General features: G+C 32.5%; 2 protein-coding genes across 2 annotated transcripts; both read left to right on the top strand.

Moving 5' to 3' along the window:
* The first annotated feature begins 4,073 nt into the window (after positions 1–4,073).
* Positions 4,074–8,291, top strand: Rab35 (RAS oncogene family member Rab35). The gene is made up of 3 exons (XM_076898037.1): positions 4,074–4,367; positions 5,756–6,180; positions 7,822–8,291. Exons 1-3 carry the CDS (start codon positions 4,316–4,318, stop codon positions 7,948–7,950), a joined length of 606 nt encoding a protein of 201 aa, XP_076754152.1. The 5' UTR covers positions 4,074–4,315; the 3' UTR covers positions 7,951–8,291.
* Positions 8,292–12,274: 3,983 nt separating this feature from the next.
* Positions 12,275–14,518, top strand: Ppa (F-box and leucine rich repeat protein partner of paired). The gene has a single exon (XM_076897895.1). The coding sequence runs from the start codon at positions 12,923–12,925 to the stop codon at positions 14,366–14,368; it is 1,446 nt and encodes a 481-aa protein (XP_076754010.1). The 5' UTR covers positions 12,275–12,922; the 3' UTR covers positions 14,369–14,518.
* The last annotated feature ends 681 nt before the right edge of the window (positions 14,519–15,199 follow it).

The raw sequence follows: 15,199 nt of genomic DNA, 5'->3' as shown, positions 1-15,199 counted from the left end.
GGTTGGGAATAACATACTAGATTTTGTATATAATTATACATTCACATATATTTCTAATTACTCGAGTAGTGGTAACGATACTAAGAACGTTGGAAAGAATAAATTAGGCAAACCTGGTGTAGAAGCATCTGCTAAATTAATCAAAATAATGCCGATTCTCTATAATTATCTCTTCTTCTAGCAATTGGTAAATTACGCAATTCGAGTAAAATACTCAAATACTGGATGACGTACAATAGTGCAATAAACGAGGAATAAAATAGAACTTTCACTTTGTGGAACTACCTGCCTCGTGAACTGAAATACCGATCGTGCAAACAGTCGAGGTTTTATTCCGCTCTCTATAATGTAAAGTTCTAATTTGATAAACATTAAATAAAGCCCATCGTGAAATAGACTAAGTACTCAATATTTTTTAAGTCCTATGATTCTGAGACATTAAAGCACCCGTATCATTTTAGTATCACTCGCAATGTTACCGACTGTATGTACGAATGTACATGTAATATAAAAACTACATAAAAACTAATCATGGTAAGTATATACAAGTATTCTATAACAATTGAAAGATATTAAACCATTTTACATTTGTATTAAATGTAAATCTACTAGTTCATTATTATCAAAAAGCAATGACTTTAATACCGGAACGATAAATATTTCTAAAAATTAAAAAATAAAAAATATAAACAAAAGACTATACCATAATATTACCATTTAAATTATTAATACCTTTTACGAAGCAAACACATAAAAAACAAATATATTTGTAATGAAGTAACTGTACTTTGAAAATATTAAAAATTATTTTAGCAATAAACACTGACATTACCGACCGCATTGCGCGGGGTCACTAAAATTTTCTACCAATAATAACTAATTATAAGTAGAGGGACAATTTTTTTATATCATTTGTCATTTTTAATGTCATTAAAAAACCACTAAGGTTATAGATGTTATGGTTGATTTATAAATATTTTACTATGACTATGTGCTATCATTTAAAATTGTTCAACTTTTGCAATTAATATCTTACATATCTGTTATAAATAATTCAATGGCTACTCATTATATGTATATGTACATATTATAATCAATTATGCATCAAATATTACTATACCACGTATCAATAAAAAGACAATATTTTGTATGTACATATACCTTTCTTTCCTTACATTGCACTTTTTTTTAATAATATAAACGTAGAATTAGCAAACTCCATAAAATACATCATTTTTCATAGCTGCATTGAAATTACTTGCAATGCTTCTATTAATCTGTATTTTTATCCTTTGAAATATAATTGAAATGTAACTAATAAATATTCTGTAGCAGAATAAAACAGAACACTTCAAACATGTTTGAGTAACGTATGTAAATATAAATAACAAATACTACATATTGTGCAATTTGAATAAGGAAAAAGCTTTTAATCTTCTATTGCATGTATTTTTATGGCGATATATATGGCTTTCAGTAACTATAATTGTTGGCTAAAAACAACCAAAATGTCCGTCAATACTCAATATGTTCTAGATGTCTGAGATCTGACGGTTTTAATTTGTACGGAAACACAGTTTCCTCGTTAACAAATATCAACCTACGCCACTGGTTAAAAAATTCACGAATGAACATATAACACGCGTGATACGCTAGTGATACTATGGTGGTGCACCGCGTGATACGTTGGTGCCCCAGAACGTACTGTTACCGCGTGCCATCATACCATCGACAAATGCGGACATAGATGGCTATGGAAGTGATATCACACGGCGCCGACATGTTCACAGTGCTCTGACTGTGACAAAGTTATGTTGTCGGGTAAAAACCTATTAAAATAAAATCAGTTTGCGTTAAAATTGCGCAATAACCATCATGTATCAAATCAAATATCAAACATTCAGAAGCAAAAAAATAAAACAAAAAGGAAAAGAAGACTCACAAAAATTTCTTTACCTCTGTAACGATAATGTTCAATATACTAACTACAAGCAAGAGTGTATTAAGTTAATGGAAAAAGAAAATATCTCGAGCCCAAGATGGATCTCATAAGCACAGGCACACTAATACAACTACCTGACACTAACTCAACAGACACTAAACAACTTCAGTATTCCGTACCCCGTAAAGTCTGTACGTGCCCACGAACGTTTTCATTCTCCACACGCTTTCGGCTACATTATCCACCCCGCAACTGCCGCTGCGAAAGGAGCGTCAAATTTTTGCCCATTATGCACATACAGGAAAATACAATTAACCATAAAAACAAATACTCTACTACAATCAATTAGTTCACGTTATTCATTCTTAACACATATATCATGTATATATTTTTATATATATAAGTTTATTTATATTATTTATTATATTATATATAATTATTATTTCATATTAAATGTCCAAATATTCGAATTAATATTGTAAAAAGGTATATAAAATAAAATTCATGAATCGGAAGAGCGAAATATTTCAATTTACATTTTTTTTAATTTAGTTGGAAATTTATGTTACATTATTAAGTACATGTTTCGATGACTACATTTTAACTATGCATACAGTGTTTATTTTATTTAAAAATGAAAATTAAAAGTAAGAATAAAAATCTATTCTCAAAAGTCTATTCTACAAGAATCATTCTACGATTTGCATTTCACGACCATAATTGGTTATATAAATATAAAGCTGTATATTAAGCCATTTTGTCACAGTATAGCTCCTATAGTAAATGAATGTATTTATACCACTCTTCCTCGTGTAAAACAAAAAAGGTATCATACACAAGCCAAAATAGAAATAATAAAGCAAGAATTTTCGTTGTCAAAAGTAAAATATTTCCTACAATTTTACTCGTGTATTTCTTACAAAAATGTTAATAAACTTACGTAAAAAATTATAAAATCTCACAGTTTAGTATCATGTAAAAGAATTTAATGTTTACTTACCAACAACAGATGTTCGAGCACAAAAGCACAGGGAGAAAGAGAAACTCAAGTAAAATCATTCCGCGCATTGTAAATAGGTAAATATGATTGGTTCAATTCAAACACAACGTTTGGGAAAGAAGACGGTGCCAACCTCTTCTAAACAAAATAATAGTTATCAATTTATCATCGAAGAGTAAAATTACAATAAAATTTGTACGTATTTGTAACATAATATGTTAATTAAATATAAAATACGTTGAAATATGTTACTTTTCTGGCAGTATAAATTTTCATTATCTTGATAATTCTTGGAAATAACGATTTGCCGTTGTAATTTCTTGCAATGTATAGTGGATTTTGGAACATTTTTTTTTTGGTTTAGTTTAAGAGAACTTTTTTGTTTTACTTTAAGAAGAATCCTATTCAAGGGTATATAAACTCAAACCCGAGCATTGATTCTACAATAAATGTTTGACGTTGCCATCCAACTAACTGAAAATATACTTTATCTAGTAGGATTGTTTCCCATTGGTCGACTGCATCTGTGGTTAACGTTACGCGACGATAAAATCCAAAAAAGTACCTGTACGTACGTATAGAGTATCGATTGCTGTCGCACTAACGCGAAGGTGATGAGAGTTCAATAAGAAGATAGTCCTATGTAGATGATTCTAGATTGCACTAGACTGAGTCATTTTCTATTGGACTGGCAATCCACGCGTTTGTTTAAAGTAGTAGGATTCTATGCTTTCTAGTGTAACTAAACAATAGTAACCGATATATTTCTATTCTTGAATACATATGCACACATACACGCGCGCGCGCGCGCGCATACATAGCGTTTCTATAATTATTACTTTGTTGTAAAAAAGTAACGCAGCATCTTATATCTTTTACTAAATAATTTCATGTTAATATTTAATTTTGTACTTTCTTATATGAATCAATTAATACTTTAAAATGGCCTATTATTTATCGAATATTATTTCTCCAAAATTGATTATCTTCCCTCGATCGATATTTATTGGTATACAATGTTATCTGAAAAATTTGTTGGTTACATAAAAATATAGCTTGAAATTAAATAATTTTCGAAAGCTAACATCAAATACCTATCCTCTATCGCTGATGTATACATACAATCTTTTTCTCGATAGTGATAATGAACTGTGATATCACGGCAAATAAACATGGCGCTTATTTGATACTGGTGTCTTTTACTTGAGATAAATCGCAAAGGTTGCCGTAATTTATAGCCAGTTAGCTATTTCAGTTTTCATATTTGTTCATACATAATCTGAATCACTTATAATACAGTGAATGTATCCTTTATATTTCAAACTGCTTTCACAAAGAAACGTTTAATAAACTTGGACGTCATATATGTCAAAATGGCCCGGGAATATGATCATTTATTTAAGCTTCTAATAATAGGAGATAGTGGTAAGTGTATGAATTTCCGTTAACGCTAAGTTTATTTAATAAGAAAATTATATAATGGTGTGTTACAGAAACTTAAAATTAATTACAAAAATGAATGACATATTAAAATTATGTTCTTATAAAAAGTACACAATATAAATTTAGTGCAACTTAAATTAGTAGAAAGTTATATTTTATATGATAGTAATAAATTTAAGATGTTTTGTTTAAAGAATTATTTTTTTACTTCCTTAAATAATGTAAGATCTTGCAATTTTCTGTTTACAAATCACTTTTAATACCCCTTAGTTCTAGTTGTGAAATTGGTATTCTAAATACATTTGATTGCTTATAGATAGTTCTACTATATTGTAACGAGTAATGTTATAATATATAAATTCTTTTCCTCATTTTCATCACTTATGTTTCTTCAGATTTATAAATATGGAATCAACTGAGCATTTAACATTAAATGATACTGATGGCGAATACATATGTATAGATTTTGCTAATATAAAAGAATAATAAGATTTTCATTTGGTTACTAACAATATGAAATTTTGTTTAAAATTGAATTAATATTTTAAATTAGAAATTAAAAAATCATTTCATTCATAAGAATGTAATAAGTATAAACTAAGATTGTCCAAGAAAATAGAAAATTTTAAGTTTGGAAAATGATAATAAATGCGATAGAAACTTAATTGAACTGGTTATTTCTTTTAGAACGCAATGATTTCATGCAATATCACACTTTTTTAACTATATCACAGCTTCAGAAATGGTAATCTCATAACCAAAGTCTCATAACAATATAAAAAAAATAAAAATTGATAATTTTAGAAGAAATAGTCCCTCGTGTCTCTTATTTTTTCAAATGACAAGAATATCTTATTTTAACCAAATTTTAATGAATCTGTATACATCAAAGGATTAAGATGCACATAATTTATCTTTATAGTGATCAAAGTTATTAACGTTGATTACCTGTAGTATTTTCATTAACATTTTACTAAGAGAAATCAAATTCATAAAAAAAAATTATATTTTTCATTAGTGCCTATGGACAAGTTTTACTTGATACTTTAGTCACTTTAATTAAAAATATGATTAGTGACTTTACAGAATGCAAAGGACATGATATATTTCATCTAAAATGTTACAAGTTGCTTTCTTTAAGATCATTAAATGTAATAACAATCAAATTTTCTTCCGTCTTATTTTGTCTTATTACATACTACCATATCACTGTTAAATAATCCTTTTCCTTTTTAAACAAAACGTATAAATATTTGTACTATTTAAAACCTGCATTTTAACTTTTCACAAAAGTTGTAAATTAATTCGATTTGAATCAATCAATCTATCATATAGTTATCTATATTCTCATTTCTTTTTTTTTGTTTAAGGTGTAGGTAAAAGTTCATTACTTTTACGATTCGCTGACAATACTTTTAATGGCAGTTACATAACGACAATAGGAGTGGACTTTAAAATTCAAACTGTGGACGTAGATGGTGAGAGAGTAAAGCTCCAAATTTGGGATACGGCTGGACAAGAACGTTTCCGGACAATAACTTCAACTTACTACAGGGGAACACATGGTGTTATAGTTGTGTATGATGTGACCAGTGGTGATTCTTTTGCTAATGTTAAAAGATGGTTACATGAAATCGAACAAAATTGTGATGTGGTCAACAGGGTACTTGTAGGAAATAAGAATGATTCACCTAATGAAAAGGTAGTATTAACAGAAGATGCACAAAGATTTGCTAATCAAATGGGAATTCAATTGTTTGAAACTTCTGCTAAAGATAATATTAATGTGCAGGAAGTAAGTAATATTTATGTTATATGCTTTTCATTAAAGATACTCTACAATATTATTGCTTAATCCAAGTAAATATATTTATTTTACGTTTATTAATTGATTATTTAAATGTTAAATAAGCTTTTAAATGTTAGCATTTCATTTATCCACTTAAAAAAATGTTTTGTTTTTACACAAGGTCAGGAGGAATATGCTATTCACAGCATACTTTTAACATCCTCTAATTAATTGTTCTTATTATTTTTCAATTCTTACACATTCTCTAATTGTATGTTTTCATCAAATTCAATTAACGTTTATAATATATCTTACTGACTTATTTTTACTTTTTATTATATATAATTACTGGTTTTACCAAAACTAATGTATATAAAATTCTTGTAAATAACATACTCTTAAACACACAAGAAAAATAAAAATCGATTGATAGTTAGATTTATATCAACGAAGGCATACGGTATTTTGTAACCGCAACATAACATTAATTTTGCTATTGTATTTATCTCATAAATTGAATAATAATTCAGCAATTTTACAGCATGTTTCTAACATACGCAACAAATATCACTTAGTTATTACTATTTTATATTACATTAATAATAAAAATAAGTTCACAGTCTTTTTTCATTTTCTTCAACTTTTGACATTTCCGTTACAATTCTTTAACATAGTTTTTATCATGTAAATGTACATTTAAATGGCATTTTCCAATAATTCTTGAAAACAAAACATGTTGTTATAATTAGTGTAGGAAATTACTAATCACTTGATATTTGAATTTTATAATGTAGTATAATCTTATGAACGTATTGTAAAAATGTTCGATTTTCGTAATGTTTATGAAACTAACAAAAAAAATTTCTTTCTAATATTAAATATTCTTATTCAAGTGTTCTTAGTAAGATACATCTAGGAAAATTAAAATATGGTATATATTTCAGAATCCTTTAGCTTTTATGATACTTTGTCTTACTGTATGGTTTTTATGAACATTCAAGAGTATACAATAATTTCTGAAAATTTAATTAAAATATTTATGGAAGAAATAAATGTATTGTAGTTTTGCAGAGTCAAATTTTTTAGAAAAACAGAAAACGAAATGAAACTGATAGTTGTAGAGTTGATTTTGAATGCTACAATTTTTTCGAAATGTAACTTTGTACCAAAAATCATTTATTTATATTCATAAGATACATATAATAAATATACACAAATCTTATAGCCAGTATTATATAATTATTGAATCAAAAACAACTATGCTGAATTTTAACTAAATCAATTTACTAGTTCTTGATACATATTTGGTTCTGTTTATGAAATTATTGTTAAGAAAAATAGATGCAACATGTACTGATCCATATAATACTTTTTCTAATGATATTGTAACTTGTAAATACATAATTTTTTATTGTTTCCATTGAGCATTAATCGTTTACCATCAACTCTACAACTTTTAAGTCAACTAGCTATGAAAAATTGTATTCCATTATTTTGATGAAAATTGTTGGAGAATGTTTCAAAGATAATACATTTGAACAAGAATACTTTTGAGACATTCAATTTCTTTTGGTATATCTATATGTACGTAAGCCCTTAGATTTCATAATGGATTAACTTAAATTTATACTACTTTGTTGCATTCAGATGTTTATGGCTATAACACGGCAAGTATTAAGAACCAAAAAAGAAAGGAAAGAAAGACAAGCTATACAAACCAGTGAAACGGTCAATTTAAGGAAAAGCACGAAGCAACATAAAAAAAAGTGTTGTTAACAGCATTGTACAAGCATGCAATCTGTATTTAACACCATTTAACAGAGGAACAAAGGTGAAGTGAAAATAAAGCAGAGAGCATGCAAACACAAACAAAATGGTCACACACTGTAATACTGATGTTATTTTTAAAACAATTAAGTTTTGTATCTAAATTACAACATCGAAGATTGTATTCTCATAGAAGTATACTTTGATGCTAGCAACATTCATTATACATAGGATGTAAATGTTATGAATGTGAAGTGTTTATTTAAGAAAGAGTTACTTTTGTAAGCAGTAAGCATTTCAACAAACTGCACATTTTTAATGTGGCATTAAAAAAAAAATACACACACACACACACACACACACACACACAGGCCTATTTATACAATTATACAATTTATCACAAAAATCAGCACAAGACAGAAAGAAAGAAAGAAAGAACAAACAATGTCATATACTACCTACCGCTTATCCATTTTTCCACTATATAAAATTATTTATAAAGAAGAGTGGTATAAAGTAGCAGATAAAGAAATATATTGTACAAAGCTTAATCTAAATTTATTGAGTAAAATAAATGTACTATGCGCGTGAGATTTGGATGATTATGGATACATTTTTCTTAATAAGTTACCATAATGTGAATTCAATATTGTTAATATACATGATATTTAACAAAAAGAGGACATCTCTACTTTCAACAACAGAATTTTGTACATATTCATTGTGCGAAATCCCTACACTCTGATGATGTTCAAAAATAGACTGGCAAATGAAATTAAAACAACCATTAACTTACATGTACGGTATAACAGGGGCAAGCATTATAAATGAGAGAGGAAAAATCGCCCTACGCTGATTTAAGTATTATGAAGTCAATTTAGATGCAATGAGTCAGGTTATTCATTATTTCAACAATGAATCAATAAATTTTATGAAATTTGAACTCCTTACTCCTCCACATTGTGAATGTACTTTATGAAGCTTAATCTTCTAAAGTATGTGTTGCAAAGTTTGTAGTATGTGTGATTACAGTAACAGAACAGTTTTAGTGTTAATACAAGTATTTGCAAAGATACTTTTACAAACATCATTTAAGGTGGTTAATTTTTTTGTAAACATTTTAATTGCTAAAATTACTACACAAGTATCGTTTTTTATAATTATAACAATTCGAATGAAAATGATTACTAAAATTTTAGTGAATATAAAATTGTAAACTTTACAATTTTAAGGCAATGCCAATTCAAAGGCAAACTTATATGAACACCTCATGATTTGCAAAATTTTGTAATAGAAAAATATAATATGATATGATATATATCAAGTGTATATTCTGATAATACAATAAATGTCTTTTATCATCTGTGATAGTAGTTAGGATACCTATCCAGCTGCCGCTGTAATACCGTTAAAAACAGCTGTCTGTAAATTATAGCAATTGATGTTATAAATTTTTGGTCAAAATAACATATCTTTCAAACGACGCAATGTGTGAAGCGGCATCCTATAATATGTAAATATTCTACTTGCCAGTTTTAGTGGCATATCACAAATATTCTAATCAAGCGTATTCAATATTGTTTACTGTTATACAGTTATAACATTGTATATGAATTATTATATACTTTAAACTATAAATAAATAGAATTTACGTGTACATATATGAAATTTTTTATATATTCCTCAGATTATTCATTAATTTTTTTTATAATAAACCTTTCACCATTTAGTATCAAGTTCAAATGAAAATTATATGGTGATCGTGTTTAGGTTTTATGATAATCATGAATTAAATCATTGGGTATATCTCTTGCTACCTAGTTACCTTTTGTTTTCAATAACTATAAAAATCAATTTTGTAAAAGTATTTTCAGCAGGCAAGTATTATACTGTAAATATTAAAGAGCAAAAATGAATGAATAAAAAATACAATTCAAAACATTAACAATAACAACTATGTCACAATGTTATTATAACAAACGTTGAATTTACATATTTAAAATCATTGCATTTGTTTTGTTTTCCTTATTAAATTTTCATTTTCAGTCTTTATTCTGTTTATATCATACTGTTTAAATATGTATTTTACAATTTATAAATAATTATTACAAATTAATATTCCATTGTACTTGGGATTGTTCTTTCATTGATAGTGTTTATTGTAACTCTTACAATTTACTTGATACTTTTTGATATACGTTGAAAGATCATTTAACTATTTTTCATATTATAGTATAGGTATATAGTATAGTTTAGTTTGTAAGACCTTTAAGAGTCTAAATTCTATGTTGAATTACGACATATTTTAGATTAATTAATTATTTAGATTAATATTTCTGAAACTAGAAAATTGATTTTTCGCAACTATAGAATATGTGAAATAAAAGTATGGAGCACATGCTAACTTTTATTTTCTTATTAGACTGGGAGTTTTTTTATTCCGAAATCTGTTCATGCACAACTTATTTGTTAAAACTCATGATTCTAATTTAAATTCTTTTCGTACCCGACACGTATATACAACTTTCACATTTCCATTCAGCAATTTCCATTCATCACATTTTTTCCATTCAGTAATTATAACAGACGTAACTCAAAGTACCCTAATTGCGCAATCAAGGAGGAAGAAAAATTTCATTTCGTTACATAGTTTCAATAAATTTTGAAATCAACAATATATACACATATTCGCACGACTTAAACTCATTTGGATTACCTTTCCGATTCTTTATCTACAGCACAATTATTAGACGTATATTTCTAGCTACGCTTACTATTTCGTATACGTAAATATCAACGGTATAACGTATACTGCACATATGTATACTGTAATCAAAGTCGAGTACCGATAAAATTCCAGTTTTGGTATAACAGTATACGATGTTGAATCTTGAAGAAATATTTAAAAATAAATACGCAAAACCAAAAAGACGGGTACGGAAATGTTGTACAATTAGTTTACATTTTCGAAATTATATAAATACTAATAGTAATATTTTTAACGTTTAGTTTGGTAAAAATTTTTGGCATGGGATTATATTGCGTAATATTACAAGCTTGTAATTAATACCCAATACAGCATAAATAATATTCCAGCTAGAGTTGACAATTCCATTTCTAAAACGACACACGATTAATTGATTGATCGTACAAATACTGTGCGAAGGTTGTATGAAATAAGAATATCAGATAGACAAATAGTAGATTGAAAAGAATATCTTCAAAGAGGAATCGAACGTGTAGGAAAATTTGTAGAACAGCAATGTCAGCGTGGTTCAGAGTGTATACAGTGTTATACCCCCCACCCCTCGACGAAAACTTAAAAATGCCGCCGCAGCGCAACCCGAATCGATATTCGCCGGCGTAGTCACGTGATTCGGACTCTAGCTCAGTCAACCAATCAGCAATGTGCTACGTTAGAACGAAGTTTACTTTTCTTGTGTTACACAGCGACGACACGACATCTGACTTCAGATAACTGGAACAACAGTTCGCGACTGGCAGCGCACCGGTTTACGTTTTGGCGATGTGTTGTTTCGAAGACAGTTACGTGAGTGGTTCTGTGACACGTTTAACCGTCGAGAGAGTGGGCACAGGGACAATATTACGATATCAGCGTATGGAGAAAAATCAGTTTAGTGCTTGACACAATTCGCTCGCAATTTGTTTCCACATCCGAGAAAACGTAACGGCGGTGTGCGTACGAGTATCGCTCACGTTTGTACCGCGTCCAGAAAGAGGTGATCATGTGGTAAAGAGCAGGGCACACAGTTGAAAAACAACTGTCTGTTGTAGGCGAGAAAAAGATCGAAATAGCGAGAGAAACAAAAAGAGAGAGAGAGAGAGTGACAGAGAGAGAGAGAGAGAGAGAGAGAGAGAGAGAGAAAGAGAGAGAGAGAGAGGGGAGAGTGAGAACGAGCGAGCAAGTGAGAGAGTGGGAGTGAACGTGAGAGAGAGGGAGGGAGAGAGTGAGAAAGAGAGAGGTGGGGTAGTAACAAACACCGGAGAAAGAGCAAGAAAAAAGTATACTACACATTACGTGCGACTCTACGCACGCACGACGTACGCACATGTACATGTATACGCACACTCGCGAACGCGCTTACACACACAGGCTCGTAACAACGTTAACGCACGCGCGCACACACGCACGCGCGCGCGCGTGCGCGCGTGTGTGTATGTACTGTACGGTAGATGAATACATACACGTATCTGTACATATATAGAAAGAGAAAAAGAAGAAGAAGAAAAAGAAGAAGAAGAAGAAGAAGAAGAAGAAGAGGAAGAAGAAGAGGAGGACGGTGCGAGGGAAGTTAAAGGAGAGGGCGCTTAGTAAAGGAGGGAGGATTCAGAGAGGAAAAAGGAAGAAAGGAAGCGAAACGCATGGAAGAAGGAAAATAGGAATCAAAAAATACGATAGTGTTACATGTGCTATGTGCTGTTTCGCGTGTGCTAAGGATCCGCGTGCAATTGAAAGTCGCACGGCGAAACAATCAACGGACTTGCTTATCCTCTTCTTCCGATTCGTTGGTTAGAATAAATTAGTTGTCAACGATAAATTTAATCGAAGCTTCGATGCGATCGGCAGAGAAGTAAGGTAGCTGTTCGAGGCCGAATACCGTTAAATACGATTATAATATACGCACAAAAGATCGAGAAGGATCGGCCAAGATATGCATTACGCACGGTACGAGATCATTGCATTTAACAAAAAGGAAGAAGAATAGCGGTGGGTGGGGGAGAGAGAGAGAGAGAAAGAGAGAGTGAGAGAGAGAGAGAGAGAGAGAGGGAGAGAGAGAGAAAGTGAGCCAAAGACGTATAAAGATGATTCCGTAAGGGCAAAAAGGTTAGAGAAGGAGAAGGGTGGAGAAACAAAAGGAGGGGAAAGGGAAAGGTATACACAGTGATTGCGAGATAAATAGAAAAGAGAGAAAAGAAACGTGTGTATGTGTGCACGCGTGTGTACATATCACTAGGCAAGATGGAGGAAAGTCAGCTGTTGATGACGGAACTTCCTGCATTGACGCCGAGTCGCGGCACAACGTTGCTTCACCGTTCAGGACATTATTATCAGTTGCACCAGCCGCACCTGGCCGCAATACCGTCGTCGCAAAGTCAAGGAATTCTTTACAACTCGAGCAACCCGCCGCATTATACTAGCGGTGCGACCGGTCTACCGGCATACGCGCAAGGCCTCTCGTCGAGGCAACAACCGCAAGTAACTTCTCGCGGCACGGTCACACCGAGCACGCATATTTCCTGTCTGTACCCTGAAATATTGGCGCTGATCTTCAGTTACCTCGAGGTCAGGGACAAAGGACGGGCCGCCCAAGTATGCACAGCCTGGAGGGACGCCGCGTATTACCGGTCTGTCTGGCGAGGGGTTGAGGCCAGGTTACATTTGAGAAAGCAGGCACCGGCGTTGTTTGCTAGTCTGGTAAGAAGAGGAGTGAAAAGGGTCCAGGTATTGTCGTTGCGAAGAGGCCTCGGCGATGTATTGAAAGGCGTGCCAAACTTGGAGGCGTTGAATCTTTCGGGCTGTTACAATATCACCGATGCAGGTTTGATCAACGCCTTCTGCCAAGAATACACGACGCTCACAGAACTGAATCTATCGTTGTGCAAACAAGTGTCGGACATTTCTCTCGGTAGGATAGTGCAGTATTTGAAGAATCTCGAGCATTTAGAACTCGGTGGTTGCTGTAACATTACCAACGGAGGTCTAGCTTATATAGCATGGAACCTGAAGAAGTTAAAGCGACTCGATTTACGAAGCTGCTGGCAGGTGTCCGACTTGGGCATCGCGTATTTGGCCGGTGTCAATCGCGGGGAAGCCGGTGGGAATCTCGAGCTGGAGTATTTAAGTCTTCAGGATTGTCAGCGATTAAGCGACGAGGCTCTCAGGCACGTGTCTATCGGTTTGACCACTTTAAAGTCCATTAACCTTTCATTCTGCGTGTGCATTACCGACTCGGGGCTAAAACATTTGGCCAAGATGTCTAGTTTGCGCGAACTAAATCTTCGTTCCTGCGACAATATCTCTGACATCGGTATGGCATACCTCGCGGAAGGTGGCAGTAGGATTTCCTCGTTGGACGTGTCGTTCTGCGACAAGATCGGGGATCAAGCGCTTGTTCATATCTCCCAGGGACTATTCAATTTGAAATCTCTATCACTGTCCGCCTGTCAAATCAGCGACGAGGGTATCTGCAAGATCGCCAAGACTTTGCACGATTTGGAAACATTGAACATCGGCCAGTGCAGCAGACTGACCGACAAGGGACTCTACACCATTGCGGAGAGTATGAAGCATTTGAAATGTATCGATCTTTACGGATGCACCAGGATAAGTACCAACGGCCTAGAGAGGATTATGAAGTTACCGCAGCTGAGTACGTTAAATCTTGGTCTTTGGCACGTGCGGTGATGGCTTTTTCCGAACCGTACACACCATTTGCGTCCCTACATTAGTACGAACGACGAACGTGTTTTCTCGGTGCCTGCGAAACATCGCCGGATACCACGTCGATCTCCTAGCTGTTTCTCGTAATTGTTTTCTCTCCCGGCCCTACACACACAGACACACGCGCGCGCGCGCGCGGACTATCGAAACGTTTCTTCTTCCTTTTCTCTTTCCGGCCACGTGCTGATAGCAGAATGCGTCTATCTCAAAGCATGCGCTTCTCATTTCTTCCTTTTCTTGCCATCGTCGCGCGTCGTGCAATTACAGAGCAATTTTCCTCGTATTATTATTTTCTAAATGTCCAAACGTTTCGTTCATCGCAAATATCCAGCCTTCGCTCACATTTGATTAAGAAGACGAAAGTCGAGTATAACAAAATTGCGTTCGACCATCCGTTATCAAGAAAAACTACGATCGTCCACCGTTTCTTTCAAGCCGATTTCCACAACAACCGAGCCACGAACGTAATTTTATTATTCTTAACCGTTGTCTTATTTTCACTCCTAGAATCATTCCTCAGAAATCTTCCCGGAATATTACATAAATATCATATAAAGACGTTTCAAAATGTACGTACTTAACGTGAACGACTCAGCTGTTTCCTTTTTCCAAATCATACATATGTTCTTGTTTACACTTGTATTCAAATGAATCTGTGCGTAATGAATCTTTGTCTCTTATCAAACGATATGCCGTGACACTTTTTAGCCAAAGTATTGTATTCGATGGGTTAGAGCCAACCACCGCGCCCTCACTCGTTCGCAATAGTAGTTTCTACGTACATTCCTCGTCCAT

This window comes from Xylocopa sonorina, chromosome 7 (assembly GCF_050948175.1).
Source record: "Xylocopa sonorina isolate GNS202 chromosome 7, iyXylSono1_principal, whole genome shotgun sequence".
NCBI lineage: Eukaryota > Metazoa > Arthropoda > Insecta > Hymenoptera > Apidae > Xylocopa > Xylocopa sonorina.
The sequence above is the reverse complement of the archived record's forward strand: the minus strand, read 5'-3'. Positions and strand labels throughout refer to the sequence as shown.